This window comes from Aulostomus chinensis, chromosome 22 (assembly GCF_037954235.1).
Source record: "Aulostomus chinensis isolate RoL2024-O1b breed Wild chromosome 22, RoL_Achi_v1.0, whole genome shotgun sequence".
NCBI lineage: Eukaryota > Metazoa > Chordata > Actinopteri > Syngnathiformes > Aulostomidae > Aulostomus > Aulostomus chinensis.
Window position 1 is genome coordinate 3,591,018 of NC_141341.1, and position 17,427 is coordinate 3,608,444.

The following is a 17,427-nucleotide window of genomic DNA, read 5'->3' on the forward strand; positions in this document are numbered from 1 at the left end:
CATTTATCCACCCCAGTGCTGATAAAGTAGTGAGAATTCATCACTCGCTTCTTTTAAGAACAGGAAGTGAACGTCTCACTGACCATGACATGAACGAACTGGCCTTAGGTTCATGCGGTTCAGTGAGTGACTTCACCACAGTTTCCTCTCTCACATGAGAAAAATCAACTTCTTGTGCAAAAGATGGAGAAGAGGCGTCATCTTGAAGGTTGCTGACTTTATTAGAACATTTTGATTCGGATCAAAAACGATGTTGAGTCATTAAGCTTTGAGGAGAACAGCTTCTGTCGTCCAGGATGATAAATGGTGACCACATCGAGGCGGAGGCCTTCTCTTCCCTCTTCTGCTTCTCCGTCACAACCGTTCCTTATTTTATCCTCTTTTTTTGTTGTTGTTGTTTTTAGAGACCCATCATCTTGAACTTCCTCACTGATGCAACCTTTATTTTATCAGAGTTTTATCCAAATCCTCTCTTGTCCTTTGGTCTGATTGCTTCCATTTTATCAGGTTTTTTTTTTGGAACTTGTGCACACCCAGCATCTTCAGTTACCGGACAAATATCATGAGTAAAGAAGAGATGGAAAAATAAAGGTGAGTAAATTCAGTTTATTTTGGTTCTACAGAGTCCTGGAAGGACGACAGCAAGAAAAGAACGTGTTTTGAGGCCACACGCTGTAATTTGTTCCCTCACTTTACTGGGTTCTGTCGATCTGGCTGATCTGAGGCTGAAAGGTATCACGCTTCCACTCAGTCCAGTTACTTGAGGGTTTTTGTTTTTATGTTTAAATTTACTCAATTGAAGGGAAAAGTTGCAGTTTATTTCATGGCCTCAAAGTGGGAATAAAAAGATGTCCCCACCTCTTTTCCCATCTGTGTGTTCCCTCCAGGGCTCCGTACACACCAGCGTTTATGGACACGTACAGGATGGACTTCTCCTTAAACTGGTTATTCTGCTCTGACGTAACGAAAACCAGTGTGTAACTGGAACAAGAGAAACTCCTCAGGGCTGCGGACATGAACAAGGTAATGTTGCAGCTTCTTTCTCACAGATGAATCTGTGAGGCTCCTCACAGGATTTATCAAACCAGCATTTCAGGTCATGGGCTCCATCTTTCTCTCCCATCCTCACACAGTCCTCTCCCTCAGGACCTCCCTCCATCCAATTGTCCGGCTCATTTGGGTTCCAAAAAGACAAACTAAGAGACAGAGAGAACTGGTTCAGTGAAACTCTGATGCATGAAGTGGTGAAAAAACACGTTGCATTCACAACAATGGAACCTTGGGTTCAGAGGTGAGCCGTCCACCCAAAGCCATTCGCCCTCGTCCTGTGAGTCTGTCAGTCCGATCCAGAACTTGTCCTCTGCATGCTTCATCTCTCCTCTCAACGCTGTCTCCAGGAATGTCTGAAGAGGAGAAGTCATCAGTTGTTATCTATAACATGATTTCTGTGCAGAGAAAAGTCTGCGTGCTCCACGTGGGCCTGCTCCGGGGTTCTACCTGCTCAACCCTGCTGTTGATCTTTACCAGGTCTCCTCCTTTGTCTCTACACAGTCTCTGACTGGTCCCCCAAGAGAGGGAAGAGAGGGAGAAATAGTAGCACTTTGTCCCACGCTTCACCCAGAGGTCCTCACATCGCCGACGGGCGTCACCTTTGAGGAGATCAGAGAGACTTGAGTCAGGAAGAGGACTGAAGTGTGGATCCTTGATCAGCAGCAACATCCATCCGTTTTCTTCCGCTTGTCCGATTAAGGGTTGTATCCCAGCAGCCTTGTGGCGAGAGGCGGGGTCACCAGTCCGTCGCAGGGCCAACACATACAGACAGACAGCCATTCACACTCACAACCACGCCTACTCCTGCTCCAGCCGGGGCACAAACCTGGAACCTTCTTGCTGTGAGGCGACAGTGCTGACCACTGCACCACTGCACTCAAACACACTCCTCCCAAACAGACGCCTGCATCAGGCTTGTGTGACTCAGGTGCTCCTTGGTGATAAATCTGCAGACATGGACAAGTACGGGACGGACGGACAGCCAACACTGGAGCAGCTCTGCCGCTTCCAGCCTTTGCTTTATGTTGGAAAGTGAAGAGCGTTGACATACAAAGAAAGAGATACCTGAGCCATTCGTCCTCATAGCCTCATAGCCAGCATTCAGCCTCTGCAGGGTCTTCTTGGTCTCCATGTTATCATAAGCTGTGTGGTTTTTATCAAAACAAGAAAACGACAATTGTCAGTGATAGAAAATGAGCTCCAGTCCTTTTATCAGAGGAAAGGAAATCATTTGCCTCAGGTGGAATTAGGTGTCAGAACAAAAACGACCTAAAATGTTGGATTTGATCACAGCAGCTCAAAGCTGTGGAAGCCATCACGGGGCTGCGACCCTTCATCAAAAACCAGAATTCCTGACAATCAACTTCATTTCCTCTGAACACACCAGAGGGTGTGGGAGCAGAGAAAAAATACAGATATCGATGTGAGCCTGGAATTTGAAAAAGCTTGGTGTTCAGTCTTACCTAAAGAGGTATGAGCCCGGTTAGTTTTTGTCTCCAGCATTAGCAGAGGAAAGGGTTTTTTTAGCCTTTCAAACCCTACGGACCCACGCAGGATCGTGTTTGAGATTGAAAATCCCAAAACCTTTTGGTTGTCCAGGTGAACCAAATGGAGCGTTTGCCTGATCCTATTCTTAAATAAGGTTTATAGAAGCAGCGTTAGCCAGAATCAGCATGAGAGAGCCTGTCTTCACTTTACTGACTCGATCAGTTATAAAAATATGTGCCCAAGTAAATCTGTAGTTTGATGCGACCGCAAACCAGAAGGATCTCAGTTCATTTGCCGTGAATCAGACAGAAATCCCTGAGCCGTCGGTCCTCGTAGCTTCATAATCGTTCAGCCTCTGCAGGGTTTTCTTGGTCTCCACGTTAGCATGAACCGTGTGGTGTTGTTTTTGAAAGAAAGCAATAAATGGCAGTGTTTTGAAAATGAAAATGTCGGAGATGGAATTTCGATTCAAAAAGAAAAACAACCCAAGAAACTACGTTTTCTCAATTCTGTCAGCCGTCCGATTGTTTTTGAGGTAAAACTTGTAAAAGCAGGACGTTATTTACCGAGATGGTAGATAACAATGGCGGCAGCTACCAAGAGAGCGCCAAGAACCAGCAGGGCCACGCGCTCTGGCACGACCTTTGACCCTCGAGGTGTCGCCGCTTGCCGTTGGGAGGCATCATCTCCAACTGTTGAACGTTTGGAAGGGACGGAAATGTGAGAGAAGCTGCAGATGAAACTGATAAAGATTCAGGCCACAGAAAGAGAACTTGTCCAACTTCTGTCTGTAACTGCATCTTGAAAAGTTCTCTTAATTAAAATAAAGGATAACAATAAGAATGCTAACGATGGTCCTGGCAGGTCCTGGCTTCCTCTGATTTGACCTTTGACCTTCCATGTGACCCCGCTTGTTGGGGATCTGTAAATGCGGAGGATACAGAAAGAGACACATCATGTACAGATTCTGGAGAAGTAACAGAAACCTAAGGAGCTGCAGGGCTGTAGTGTCGCATGCTGTTAGAACACGCGGGTGTTAATGTTGTCATAAAACTCCCTGGGATTACCATCAATATTACTGCAGTCCTTCATCAGCCCTTCTGACTGCACACCCTGAATATTTGTGCCCTGGATCGGCCATAGAGGAAAGAGAAATAATTTTGAGGTCAATTTGAGGACATGATGATTATCTTGTGGCTCCAGTATCATTCAATTGCAGGAACAAATGAGATATCGCTGATCCCTTCAGTTTACTGATACTGGAGCCACAAGATCTGACTTGTTCCCTCAACTTGAGCTTTATTCTTAATTTCTTGTGGCCACAAATTAAGGGTTCCCTTTTTATGGTGATCATAATTTTTTTTGCTGTCACTTCCTCATCTGTCCCTCTGAAGCAACTTCTTCCACTCCCCCAAAATTTACGGAGAGCGAAACTTATTCCTCTCCAGGAACTTTGATGTTCTTTGCTGAGAAACAAGATAAGAGCAGAACAGGAACTGTCAGGGAGGTCAGCATGAAGTCACAGTGTTGTATGGAGTGACGACCTGCGTGTGGCTGAAGTAAGAAGTATTACGTGTTGCTGAAGGTTAAGGTACTTTAGGATAGTCACTGAAGCGTACGACTAAGGAAGCGCGCAGGTTTGTGCCTCCAACAACAACCCCCCCCCCCCCAAGTCTTTTCTTACCAGGCAGCTCTGTGGATTGTGGGGATTTTGAGATCTTGACTTGAGCATAAATTGAGTTCACTGATGAAGAAGCAGTTCCTGCCACACAACACACAAGGATCAGCTGCATACTGTCAACGTCCTCTCTGCTGCTGGCTGAAGCGTCCATTTAAAAAAACACTTCAGTTTGTAAACGGTCAAAAGCGAAAGAAATGGTTCTTGGCCAGCCGTCCTGCCTTATAGAAAAGCAATAAATGGATTACAGTGCAAAATGAAACATCATATTTCAGACTCACCACTTGTTTTTTCCTTCTTTTTCGAGAAATTAATGTCAGAGTACAAGACTTCAGTTTCAGGCATTTTACCACCGCGTAATCTTGAGGGACTGTGAGTTCAGAGAGAACTTCCTCTTGTCTGACTCAAAGATTGTGAGGTTGTCCTTTTTGCCACCAGTCCTTTTGTTGCTGTGACACAAGCTTTCTTCACTCCAGTGTGCAAAAAAATTAATGCTCAACAGACAAAATGTGACATTCTTTCACGTTTTGGGGATTTTTTTTTTGTTCTCAACAAATTTAAAATACATTTTATTCATTTTTAGATTTATTTAGGGACTATCATATAAGTTTGAACAAGAGAATTTTTTTTTTCAGATTTATTTAACATCAGCTCCATTCATGCAAATAAATGATTTTATTCTATTTAAAAAAATATTTTATTGTCTTTTATTTGATGTAATTAAGTTTTATTTTATTTTATTTTATTTCATTTATTCTATTTGTTTTTATTCTGTTTTTTTTATTTTGTTTTATTAGATTTAAGGCTTGAAGATTTTACGGAAGTTACGAAAGAAGGACTTGCAAGAAATTCAGCCAATCAGTGTCAACCTTAACTGAAGGAGGAGTCATTGGACCAATCAAACACCCGTATTTTGCTGAGGGGCGGGGTTTATTTGGGGTCGTAGCGGAAAGAAGCCGAACTTATTTCCTCTTCTCCTGGCCAACTTGTGTGAACTGTCAGCAGGACGAAGCTGACAGACTTCATCAAAGTTTTTGTCCTGGAAGTCTCCCGGTCCATGCATGGCTCCCAGCGCGCAGTTAAAGGAGGCACTAGCCGATGTGCAGGAGGGGATCCGCGCCATCCTTCTCGGACCGCCCGGGGCCGGGAAGGGGACTCAGGTGAGCTGACGGAGCTAGCATTAGCTGTTAGCCGTTAGCTTCTAACCAGTGGCTTCCAGCTAATGCTAAACTCCCTGTTCACAGAGGAGGAATGTGATAGGAGTTGTGGACATCCCTTCTACTACCAACGAAGCCGAAAATCCTCTCGTTAAGAACCCAAAGGAAAGAAAGAAATGCAAACAACATGTTTTGCCCACGTTGTTTAAATCGTCATTGAAGGTGTGGTTTTGCATGGAAAAATGAATCTTCGTGAAATTGTAAAATCCCGCAAATGAAGTTTAAGATTAAAAAAATGCAAGTTTAGTTAAAGTTCTCTCATAAAACCCGTCTGACTAAAGTTTAGATCCAATTGCGCTGTAACGCTGTCTGTCACCGTCACAACGTGAGCTCTTCAGATCTGTTGGCTGCTCGGTTTAGAGTCGAATGTGGTCGTCTGACCGCTAGGCCTTCAAAACAAATTCAAGCTTTTAAAAACTGTCACGTTTTTTTTCTCACAACTGAAATTCAGTCAGTCGGTGATGACGGTGACCTTGTGACGTTGTCCTGTTCTTCTTCATGAAGCGTCTCAGTCTCCTGCCGAAGTCGAGCTCATTCAAGCCTGCGCGGTTGGAAGTCTGTCCCTGAGACTGCAGCGTTAAACGTCGAGCCTGCAGAGATTCAGCCTCTCAGAGCATCAGATCATTTCCAGATGGTAACACACATCTATCAGAAAATCCAGAGCTGAACTAGAAGAGGATGCTGATCCCTCTCCAGAGACCCAAACTGGAGTTGTTTGCCCTTTTCCACAACATCATAACACAATAACGTAACACGATAATGTGTTGCAGCTTTCTTACAGACAGACAGCCAAATGTAGGTGAAGTGTTGCCACGAAAAGTTGTCAAAATGACCGTCTTTGGTCGGTGTTTTCACTCGACGCTCTGCTTTGTGCAGCATTCTCAGATCAGTCGCGTGTTGGAGTGCAAAGGCCCGCGCTGCTGCTGCTTTACCCCTGGTGCTCAGTCTCTCCCGGTCTGATCGGACTGCCCTGCGCCCCCTCATTGGTCTGGTCCTGAGACCCGTGTAATTTTCTGTGTGAGCGTGGAGCAGATGAAGCCCCGTGCGGCTCCTTGAAGAGCTGCTTTTCATCACCGTGCCGCATCTCGATTGAAAGCAGTTGCAAGTTCCAATCTGCAGCCAGTCTTTTTCTGAATTTGCACCTCTCCCTTCCTGCAGGCCCCTCGACTAGCTGAGCGCTACTGTGTTTGCCACCTGGCTACTGGAGACATGCTGAGGGCCATGGTGGCTTCAGGCTCTGAGCTCGGCAAGAGGCTCAAGGAGACCATGGACTCTGGCAAACTGGTAATGTGTCTGGATTATATTTTCAATAGTCCCATAGTAGAGAATGGTAAACTTGGTCTCTGTTCTGAAGTACCAGCAGCAACAGGTCCAGTACTTGCTGGTACTTCAGAACAGTTCCAGCTTGTCCAACTGAAGGGGATTCCTCAAGACAACTGATGGAACAGGTTTTCTCTTCTTCTACGGTTTGTTACAGCCTATTCCAGCTTATTCCGCCATTTTCTGGTGGCATTGCATATCTCGTATTATTTGCTCCAAACCAGCTGACGGAAATTCACCAAACGCACATTTCCTTTCTGCAGCGTATTCACAGTTCATTTGATTTCCCCTCGACGATGAAGCTGACACACCGTTGCTGTGCTCCGGTTCTTCTACTCCTCCGTCCCCCGGTGCTCCGTTTGACGTCACTGCTCTTCAGACTCAGAATCAAGTCACGTATCCCGTCTTTGTTCTGTTCCTGTTCAGGTTCCTCTGTGCTCTCACATCCACTGTGTGTGACCAAACCTGTTCATACACAGCTCTGGGGTTTTTGTGGGTGACTGAGAGCTACGAGTTCCCCTGTTAGCTTCGTAAAGTGAAGCTAGCGCCAGCTTTCACTCTGTTTCACTGAAAGTGAAACGACCAGCGTGCATTCAGGTCATTGCTTTATGATCTTCACTGGTTTGATAACGTTCTAATCTCTAATGGTGGTTCTCGATAGGAGGAGCTCCAGCCTCGGCTGCAGAGCTCCTCTCTGTGGAAGCTGCGAACCAGGATGACTTCATGTCGGCTCGGGAGTTTCTGTTGTCCTTGATGCAGCGGACCCCCGGGTCACCGACTCTCTCCCTGATCCGTTTGTTCCTCTGCTTCTTGCCAGGTCAGTGACGAGATGGTGGTGGAGCTCATAGAGAAGAACCTGGACACGCCTGCCTGCAGGAACGGCTTCCTGCTGGATGGATTCCCTCGCACAGTCAAGCAGGCAGAGATGGTGAGGACTGGATTTCAATCTGATGCGTGTGGTTGTTGTCTCCCTGCTATGTGTACAAGCCCTAATATCTCTCAAGTACATCTCAGTGATGGCGAGGGCGATCCTGGAGCGCTGAGCTTTAACGCTGACCTCTCTATCGCTCGTGTCATTTCCTAGCAACGAGGTAAATGAGCCAAAAATCCAGGAACCTTCACAACCCTGGAAAAATGGCAATTTAAAGGCCTTAAATTGGATTTGAGTTTTTGACAACTTTGGTAACAGGCAGAATAACATGACGTTCACATTCTTTGCCCTCAGCGACGCTACGATGCCTTTGAACGTTTTAGGCTTTTTTATTTTTTTATTTTTGGGGTTTGTCTGAGTTCTCGTGCGCTGTTTTATAATGTCTCTGTGTTCGTCTCCTCCAGCTGGACGACCTGTTGGACAAGAGGCACGAGCAGCTGGACTCCGTGGTGGAGTTTGCCGTCGATGATTCCCTGTTGGTCCGCAGGATCTGTGGCAGGTGGGAGCCAGCGTGAGAGAGAGAATTAATTATTCACGAGCAGAGAAATTCAATCTGTTTCAATTCCCAGGCATGTGGCCGGTACACAACAGCGGTTTGATTTGCTGAGTTGGTGCGTCGTCTTCTTCTTCTTCTCTTTTCTTTTCTTTTTTTTTTTTTCATTCTCTTGGACTCAGAAGCTCCTTGTTGGATAAAACTCACCTGCACAGGTAGATTGATTGAACGGTGGAGTCTGGAGCAGCGATAATGATGGCGAGAAGTGGGGAGGGAAAGAACGTGATCAGTAGAAGGTGACCTGAGGAAGGTCACAGGTCGAATTCTTCAAGGACTGGATGTGTTTGTCACTGCTGCACTGACATGAAAGATCAGAGCTGCTCACCCTCCACAAATGTCTGCGCCGGGGAAAAGAAAACCCAGACGTTCTGACATCAGAACAGAGCTCGGTTCTGATGTCAGAACGTAGCACCAGAAACGCAGCTTTTAGCAGCTCCTGCTTTTCATTGCCGTGCTGCAAGTTTGAGCTCATTGTTCAACTCAGGCTACAACATTGGAATTTTGTTGACTCCCACCGCTACGATGTAGTGAGACAGTTATTGATCGTTTGGAAAATGGCGATGTATCACTGACAAAATCACCTGAACACGTGGAGCTCAAGAGGCAGTGCTCGCATCCTGCCCAGGAAAAACAAGTTCCTATTAAAAGGCTCCACCCACATCAGGACTTCTGGTTCTTGGGGGGTTACAGGTCACATGCGTCCCACCATTGAGCCACGATGTGACGCACTCACGTTGCCACACCCCTGTCGCAGCACCTGGTCTGGTCTGAATGCAGCCTGAGGGTGTGGAACTGTGAACACAATCAATCATCCAATCACCTGATTTGATTTGACCCAGCTTTCCCGAAAGTGATTGGAATTATGTCGACGCTTTTGGAAAATGACAGTGATTAATTTGAAGGTGACGCACACACTCACACACACGCGCCGCCTGATCCCAGCCTGTGTTGTAGAATAGATGATGCTCTGTCTAATGAGCCCTCCTTCACCACCCTTAAGTGAGTTACCATTGTTGTCATGGTGACGTGACTGTTGAGGCTGCTGCATTTTGTAAAATCAAGAATCCACCTCCGATGATTTAGTCATTGTGAGTTTGTTTTGCTTTTCTCAACTGTGACGCGGGATCCTCGGCACGCGGAGGCGCGGCTTCTCCGCCTGTGTGATGTCACGTTGTCTGGTTCGGCCTGCTGGTGCTTGTTTATCCTGCTTTGTGTTGGAGTGGAGACCAGAAACCTTATTTGCTGCGAGCAGTGGGGCGTGTGAGAGATCAGACTCGGTTAATTGAAGAACGAGTCCTTTCACCGCCGCCGAGTACAAGACTCAGCCTGCTGCACTCTGAATGTTGTGTTTGAGTCACCCCTGTTGTGCTTTATTTATTTATTTTCGTTTTCTCCCACATTCAAAGGTAGCTTCAGTAATGAGTGGTGGCCTTCGTGCCAGTCCTCTTTTCACATTCATTCAACTTCAAAAGAAACTTGCCGCTGCATCAGGAAGCGATCAAGCTGGCCCTGATTTATTCATGTCAGATCTACAGGACGACGCCATAGAGGAGTGGAGGGAAAGATGGGACTCTGACAAGTTAATTGGCAGTGTCTTGCTGTGTGTTGGTATGTCTCCATGCCTCCTGCTGGGCTGCCTCCACTGAGCAACAAATAATTTACATAACAGTTTCAAAAGTGCTTCATATTACATGCTGTGCTCTGGTTTGAAGCTGACCTGCACATTCAGCATGTTTTCAGAGGCGGGCATCATTTCAACATTGTGTCTGTGTTTTGTGTTGTAAAAGCTTCTTTTATTGGTGTTTGGTAATACAACATGGCGTTTGTCCCCCTTTCTTCAGAATAACTGCTGTGAGTCATTATTGCCAGATTGAATAGAAAACGGGGGGTGAGAAGAGAGCAGCTCTCAGCCGGCGGGGATCTTTGTGAGGAGGAGGGGTCCTGCTAGTCGGACGGACACTTTATTAGTTTGAGTCTCTGTGGCTGTTTAACTCATCTGTCGTCTTCCTCTCCGTCCTTGTCCTGTCCTGTCCTCCACATCCTCCCAGACTCATTCATCAGCCAAGTGGCCGCTCCTACCATGAGGAGTTCAACCCCCCCAAAGAGCCCATGAAGGATGACGTAAGTCCCTTAACTATCAACCCACTTAGAAACCACTGCTGGCTGGGCTGCCACCTTCCTCAAGTGACGACCAGGACCTGAGTCAGTGACAGTCAGCTGCCTTCTGATGAAGTGCTTTGACGTGTTCTGGGTGTATAAATTCTTTACTGTTTAAAGTAGTCAGAGGTGTTTCTGGATAAAAGCCGTCATCCTTTAATCTGGAGAGATTGCGGTTTAGTTCTGGGAGCACAGTGGAGAAATGACAGCAGGGATTTAGATTTTTCATAGTTGGAAATGGAAGCAAACGTGACCCTTAACTGTCACGATAACGGCTTCAGGATTTGGAAAGAAAATTAGGATTGTTTTGATTAAATTTGTAGATTCAGTACTGGAAGGAATAGCAATTCTGCAGGCAGAGTTGCGGGCAGCTGCAGCAGTGCTGCTAGCACTACCAGCTAGCACGACTGCAGGAGACTTGGCTCTGAGGCTAGTGGCTTTTATGCTGTCAAACAGTGGAGTTGTTGGTTTTTCGATAGATCTGATGTGCTCAGCGGGGGCCTCTGCAGGTTGCATGTATCACCGTGGTCATCCGTGCGTCTGTGAATGTCGTCTCCACACTTGTTTTCAAAGTGTAGCTGCGCTGTGGACTCACTGTTGGTCGTGATGTAATCACATGTCTAACCTTCAAGATAATGTGTAAAATCTCACTCTTGTGCCTGAGTCTCTCTCAGCCACCATGACGCCTTCAGGGACTGACATGTGGCACCGTTTGGTTTTAACGTGAATCGGTCCTCGGTGCTGTGGTCAGCAGCCGTAGAAGGAGAGCGTTTGGTATGCAGTCGCCTGGACTGGCTGGTGGCAGAGCGACGCTCTCTCACCTCAGTTAGGAACCGACTCTCATCCCGTCAGATGATTTATATCAAAGTAGCATTTAGTAAATCGAAGGAGCACAGCTGCTGCCTGATGAGCCGCCACCTAAACCAGCTGACGTAAAGTACTTTGACTCAGCCGTGATTAATGAATGGAGTTGGTCTCCATTAGGGAAAAACGGAAAACAGTTAGTTCTCTGGTCGGTCAGTCAGAGGAGAAACTCGCCGCGTGTGCTTAGACTGCTGGACAAACACGCTGATCGCTGATAATGAACCAATTACCGCCCCGGCTAAACAGTTTCCTGCACAGGCCACATGAACCGGGTGCGCCAGGATTTTATTTCTGGGGAGTAATCTCATCTGAGCCACTTAGTTCCAGAACTTGACGGTTTCTTTGTTAAACTCTTCCTGCTTTTTGTCTTCATACAACAAAAATGACGAAGCCGCTGTGGCGACTGAGTCCGGTAGACTCGTGGGAATGACACGTCGTGTCCGTCCGTCATGTCGTGTCGAGCAGCACGTCCGTTCTTGCGGTTGGTTTGATTATCATGTGCTGAGGCTCACCTCTGGGAGAGAGAAAGTGTCTTCTGCTGGAATAAGACGGTCAAGGTCGCTGTGACAGGCGCCGCGCAGTGGAAACGCACGACGGCAATGCAGAGTTTCTCGTTTGTCTGGTTTTCTGTTCAGGTTACTCAACTAAAGTGCTGCCAGAGTTCTTCGTTCCAGATTTAAAACACTGCAACCTTTGGGATCATTTTTCTGTCTGTAGCCTTAGAGGCCAGAGACGACAGCCACGGATAACAGAGCCGCTTTTTATAGCAGCTCCTGTGTAAGCAGCCATCAGCCTGGCGTGAACGTGGGTCTGCGCACCCCTGCTCAGTGTCCCGTTGTCTTGTGCACTCTGGGAAGCCAAGTGGCTCTTCTGCAATCGAAGCACCGATCACAGTCACGCGCAGACTTGAAGATATGGAGGGAAAGCTGCCGCTCTTCAGAGAGAAATGGATTTCAATGCTGGAACCTGTGACGTGTTTGGGAGTGAAGGGGGGGGGGTTAAATCCACACTTGATCACCTCCATGTAAACAGATGAGGTCAGCAGGTAGAAATGAGACCTCATTTTGGTTTGGAGAAGACTCTCTGTTCTGGTTTTAGCTTTCCACTCAAGGGTCGTCTGTCTGTCTGCACCCAGGTGACGGGAGAGCCGCTTATTCGCCGCAGCGACGACAACGAGACGACGCTGAGGTCCCGTCTGGACGCCTACCACCGTCAGACGGTCCCTCTGGTGCAGTACTACAGTGCCCGAGGTCTGCACACAGCCGTCGACGCCGGCAAGAGCCCAAATGTTGTCTTCGCCTCCATCATAGCTGCCTTCGCTGCTGCCACGGAAACACCAGCCCGCGCCACCGCATGTAAGACAAAGACTTGTGTTGTTCGTTTAAAAGCCCTTAAATTTCCCCCGACTTGCTTTTCCCATTCTACAGTTCTACAATTTCATTTAGCAGACGCTTTTGTCCAAAGCGACGTACGATACAAGCAAGAATTTAGACCTAATTAAGGAAAATGCGGAGATGTTCTCATGGAGCCGTTGACCCAGGAAAAAGAATATTCCACTCATCCTGTTGACATGCAGCGGCGCAGATTTACACTCGTCAGCCGTTTCCCTCCTGATCGTTGGAGTAAGAACACACTTGAAGCATTTCCAACATGTCTCCTACCGTGCGTTCATGAAGGAACCAGTGATGAGAGTCAGTTCCTCACTGAGTGACGACATTTTGAATCGGGGATTGGAATTGTGGAGCTCCATTACATTTCCTGTTAGCCGTCTACATCGTAGCATTGAGCTAATGAGTTTCTCGGCGTTTTCTGACCGGCAGGTCTCGTGTCACGTGGTTGTGAAAACCTTGACTCTGGACGTATTTTCCAAACTTACATGTACACGTTAAGAGTGCTCCTCAGACCCCAGCGGTGGCAGTGCGTTCCACATGTCCTGATACTACATCTGGGAAAGGGCCAGGTTGTACGTGACTGTTTGTTTGTTTTTTTTCATGAATGACCAGGAATCGTCCGCTCCCGTCCTTCCCGCGTTTACTGTGTCACCTTTGCTTGCCTTCTCTTTGCCTTCATCGTTCAGGTTTGCCTTTGTTTAATTGACGACTTTGCTTCTTTCTGTTCCTCAGCACTCCTCTGCTGTATCAATCCTCATTTATTTCCTCCTCCTTAAAACGTCTGGAAAGGGGAAAAGCCGGCAGAAGCATTGGACGTGGTGTGGTGCTGGAAGTCTTCAGGTTTTAGATTTGTAGCAGCGAGAGTTTCACGAGGTGTCGTTATGCTGTAATGACCATTGCAGCAGGTTTGGAGGGAGAGATCATGATGCAGCACTTTATTCGGGGTTATTACTTCATATGCTGACTCCAAGAAACCAACACAGAACAAAATGAGAGCCAGAATTTTATGTCTTGTATAAACTGGATGATAAATGATGTAACATGTTCAGGTTGTTGCTGCAGCAGGTTTAAGAGCTGAGATGTGGCGGCGCTGATGAAACGATGCTTCAGCTGCTCTTCCTGCGGCTCTCACCTCGAACACGCACCCTTCATCTCTCTTTGTCCTCTTGTTCCGCTCCTCTTCAGCTGAAGTACTTTCTCCCTCTCTCACGACCTTCTCCACGTTGGGACGACTGCAGCGAGCGCTTGAAAATGAACTCTGATTGATTTGGCCGATTGCTAAATCAATACGTGATTGTGAAACTGGCTGAACTGTAGTTTCCCGAGGACCTTTTTAAAGGTGTGATGTCAGCAAAGCACGCCACGACTTGTTGAATGTGTTTTGTTTTTGGTCCAACGTCTCCGTGTCCTGCCTGTGCGTGTGAGCTCAGCACAAGGCTGGAGCTGACAAGTAGAGCGACGCACCCTCGTAGTTTGTGCAGTGCAAACACAAACGGAGGTCGTCTCACTGTTTGAGGACCAAATTGTTGTTGGGTTGAATTGAGTGAAACTGTCCTGGTCCCGCAAGATTTAAAGTAGGTTGTGTTGGCAGCGAACACACACGGATCCGGCCAGGCGCTTCAAGTGTGTGTCTGTGTCTTTTTACTGTCGTTTTCAGGGATTTTTTTTTTTCTTGACGTACAAACCAAACCAAACTGCAGGCTTGCGAAAGCGCTGCACCCTCACGGTGGTTCTAGTTTGTCTGGTGATCCCACAGACGTCTGAATTTTGGCTGCCAATGAGCTCCAATGTGCAAAGTTGGGATCCAGAATTTGGATGAGTCTCTTCTTCATTTCCTCTTTCCATTTTTCAAGTCAGTTTTATTTGTGCGGCGCCAAATCCCAACCAAAGTTCTCTCATGACACTTTCCTGGTCGAGCAGGTCCAGCACCTCACTCCTCCAGTGAACCTCCACCCAACAATTCTCCATCAGCAAGCACATCCTGCAACAGCAGCCACCAAAACCTCCCTTTACCAGGCAGGAAGGTGGAGCAGATCCAGGATCAGTGAGGGGAAAGAGAGCAGGACAGAGACAAAGACAGATAATGGAGGAAGACAGAGGGACAGAGATAAAGAGGGAGGGAAAGGAGGAGAGTGATGATTTCTTTCTCCTTTTCTCTCTGTAGGATTGTATTTCTGAACGCATGCGTAGAGATTATTGGCTGATGACTCAGTCAACAGAACGTTCTCCTAACGTCAGCCTCGCCCCGCGTTCCCCTGCCGCCTTGATTCTGATGCGTCTCTTCACATCTGGTTCTTTACCTTCATATCAAGAAGATCAGGCCTTTCTCCTCGGCTTGCGTCCGTCTTTTTTATGTTTACACTCTTTCACTCAGCCGTTCATCACACACTGACACACCTTCAGATTGATAGTACGCACTGTGACGGATGGCGGCCTGGATTTGATTAAACTCGCCGTTGATGGTGTAACAGCAGCGGTTGCTGCTGCAGCCTGAGATTGTTTTTGTTTTTTTTTAATAACTGTGCATGATACAATGGGACCTGCGCTAACTGCTGTTCCTCCCATCATGCACCTGGGCTGCAACACGTTACCTAAAATCAAGTCATGTCATGGAGGACGAGACCTTTGGCGAGAAGCAGACACGTTGTTCTAAAGTTTTGATTTAAAGTGAGAGTGCCTTCGTCTCCTTCGGCTGTCAGCTGGAAAAATTCATCAAAGGTTAAATTTAGAAGGGGGAGATTTTACGTGTGTGTGTGTGTGTGTGTGTGTGTGTGTGTAGCTCTGACATCAGTGTGTGTGTGAAGGGATTTGGATCAAAGGGACCAACCGAAGGATGTCGGATACTCAAACCTTCAGGATAATTCCGTTCCGGAAATGTTTTGAACCCAGTCTTTTGTTGGTGCCTCTCCCTCAGGTGTCTTTTACTTGTTCTTGTTCCAGTGGCTTCCCCCTGACTGTGTTTTCTTTCCAAGGTACTTGTTGATGGAACCTTACTGGCTCACAGGGAGGAAAAAATAACTCTGGAATCAGAAGTGATGACTGGAAACAACAGAAACCAGACCTTTTATCTCTTCTCAGAGGCTTTTCTGTTTCTCTCGCTCTCTCTCTCTCTCACACACACACACACACTTCCGTGACGTTTTTCTGTGGGAGCGTCAATTTACATACAAGTAAATTAGATATTCAAAACAATCAGCTCTCTCTTGATGACGCCGCATGGCGGGCCAGGCTGAAAGGATGCCACTGATGCGGTTCTCCGTGACAACGTGCTGGGATACATGCGGAACTCTGCCACCCGCTTCCTTCCTCTAATCCCGACACGCTTGACTACCAGCCCTCGGTCAGCTTGTCTTCCTGTTCACGTCTCCATTCAGAATAAACAGTAATTAAGAAATACGGCTCAACGGGGTGCGTTAAACTGTTATTGGCAGTAAGCTGTCAGGAAAAAGACTCTTGTCAGCTGGTTGCTTATTGAAACCGGTGACAAATGTAAAATAATTACATGTTGTAGTGACATCATTTCGTCCAGCCGTCCTCCAGATACGGAGGGGTTCAACCTGCAGAGTGTGACGTCCAACATCAGCCACGCTTCACGCTGTGCTCTCATCTCAGCCTCTGCGGTCTCACAGCTCACCACCGTGATGCATTGTGGGTTGTTGACAACGCTTGGATATGTGGTCTTAACGGAAACGGGGAGTCCCCCATGCATTCTTTTTTTACTGACTGTTTTTCATAAATTACATTTAGCTGGGATTTCAGTTGCGTGTTAAACTTGGTCCTGGCTCAAGAGGACATGCCTAACTCCGGCGTGTTTAGGCTTCATGACAGCCAGCTGTTATCATAGTATTGTCTCTGTATTTGGTAGAACTTTTTACAAAATGTAACTCGCAGTAATTAACAACTGGAAATCACGTGTCCTTTGTGACCTGTCTGTGGTTTGACTGCTGTGTGTGTGTGTGTGTGTGTGTGTGTGTTTTCACTGGAAACATCTACCATGCAGACGGTGTCACCTGCAGTTTCCGTTGAATACTGATGCGTCTCTATTCCTACGGGGAAGTCGTGATGAAAAACAATAGCAGATGTTGAGCGTTCCCTGCAGGCACATTCAGGCCTTTTATTTTAGCTCGGCGACACACTTCCACGCTAAATGTCCTGAGTGATGGTCTTATTTCGCCTTTTTTTTTTTTTTTTGCAGTCTGGATGTGCAAAGAAAGCTCGTTCGCCATGGATAAATGCAGCTCTTGAGTTTGTGCCTTAAACGCCTGCCCCTCCTTTGTCTTGCAGCTGGTTGAGTCCGGAGCCGCTTCCTCCCATCGGAGGTGACGGGTCCACAAAGATCGGCGGAGGGACGGGGACTCAGAAGATGTGGGGAATCCTTGACGAGGTGCGGTCGAGCACTTTTAAGTTTCCAGAAGGTTTATTTTTCACATTCCTCGTGTTTCTCCTTCCAATAAATCGTGCTTTTCTAGAATCATGACACGGTGTGCGTGCCTGCTTTGTTCCACACTCTCCCACAGGGCAACCAGCCGGATCAGGTCTCCTGTGGTACTGCTGGTGACAGACGGGCTTCTGGTTTGCTAAGAAACAGAAACCCTGAGTCATTCACCCAGTGTGACCCTTGAGAAGCTTCTCTTCTCATCTTCTTGGTGTCAAACCTGCTGTTTGCTGCGCATTGATTGTATTTTTTTTTTTTTTTAAACCCGGAAAGCCACTGTTGCTCTTTCTGTAACATGAGATACGAAAACCTCAGTGCACACAAGCGGCTGCTTGAGTCGCTC

At 47.0% G+C, this 17,427-nt stretch overlaps 3 protein-coding genes across 4 annotated transcripts in view; 2 read left to right on the forward strand and 1 right to left on the reverse strand.

The window, feature by feature from the left end:
• Window positions 1–79: 79 nt before the first annotated feature.
• LOC147240407 (C-type lectin domain family 4 member E-like) lies at window positions 80–4,621 on the reverse strand. Of its 2 annotated transcripts, XM_086194104.1 has the most exons (8): window positions 4,498–4,621; window positions 4,223–4,300; window positions 3,389–3,460; window positions 3,105–3,230; window positions 2,116–2,193; window positions 1,498–1,649; window positions 1,279–1,403; window positions 80–1,196 (listed from the first exon to the last, which is right to left on the reverse strand). In XM_086194104.1, exons 1-8 carry the CDS (start codon window positions 4,559–4,561, stop codon window positions 1,001–1,003), a joined length of 891 nt encoding a protein of 296 aa, XP_086050230.1. In that variant the 5' UTR covers window positions 4,562–4,621; the 3' UTR covers window positions 80–1,000. The 2 variants fall into 2 exon arrangements, with proteins under 2 accessions (XP_086050230.1, XP_086050231.1); XM_086194105.1 differs by lacking the exon at window positions 3,389–3,460 and having other exon boundaries at window positions 83–1,196.
• Window positions 4,622–5,168: 547 nt separating this feature from the next.
• Window positions 5,169–17,126, forward strand: ak2 (adenylate kinase 2). Its single transcript, XM_086192409.1, has 7 exons — window positions 5,169–5,376; window positions 6,592–6,717; window positions 7,571–7,681; window positions 8,089–8,183; window positions 10,286–10,358; window positions 12,394–12,613; window positions 16,934–17,126. The coding sequence occupies exons 1-7, from the start codon at window positions 5,278–5,280 to the stop codon at window positions 16,939–16,941; spliced, it is 732 nt and encodes a 243-aa protein (XP_086048535.1). The 5' UTR covers window positions 5,169–5,277; the 3' UTR covers window positions 16,942–17,126.
• Window positions 17,127–17,202: 76 nt separating this feature from the next.
• rnf19b (ring finger protein 19B) overlaps window positions 17,203–17,427 on the forward strand; it is a 37,906-nt gene continuing 37,681 nt past the window's right edge. Inside the window, exon 1 of the mRNA XM_086192407.1 lies at window positions 17,203–17,327. The gene's annotated coding sequence lies outside the window, so the exon portion shown is untranslated. The remainder of the gene's footprint in view (window positions 17,328–17,427) is intronic.

Coding starts and splice junctions, on each gene's coding strand:
- LOC147240407 (XM_086194104.1), bottom strand. CDS start 4,561: ATGCCTGAAACTGAAGTCTTGTACTCTGACATTAATTTCTCGAAAAAG. Junction 3,461..4,222: donor ACAATCCACAGAGCTGCCTG/GTAAGAAAAGAC, acceptor CCGCATTTACAG/ATCCCCAACAAGCGGGGTCA. Junction 1,650..2,115: donor TATGAGGACGAATGGCTCAG/GTATCTCTTTCT, acceptor ATCTCCTCAAAG/GTGACGCCCGTCGGCGATGT.
- ak2 (XM_086192409.1), top strand. CDS start 5,278: ATGGCTCCCAGCGCGCAGTTAAAGGAGGCACTAGCCGATGTGCAGGAG. Junction 5,377..6,591: donor GGGCCGGGAAGGGGACTCAG/GTGAGCTGACGG, acceptor CCCTTCCTGCAG/GCCCCTCGACTAGCTGAGCG. Junction 10,359..12,393: donor AAGAGCCCATGAAGGATGAC/GTAAGTCCCTTA, acceptor GTCTGCACCCAG/GTGACGGGAGAGCCGCTTAT.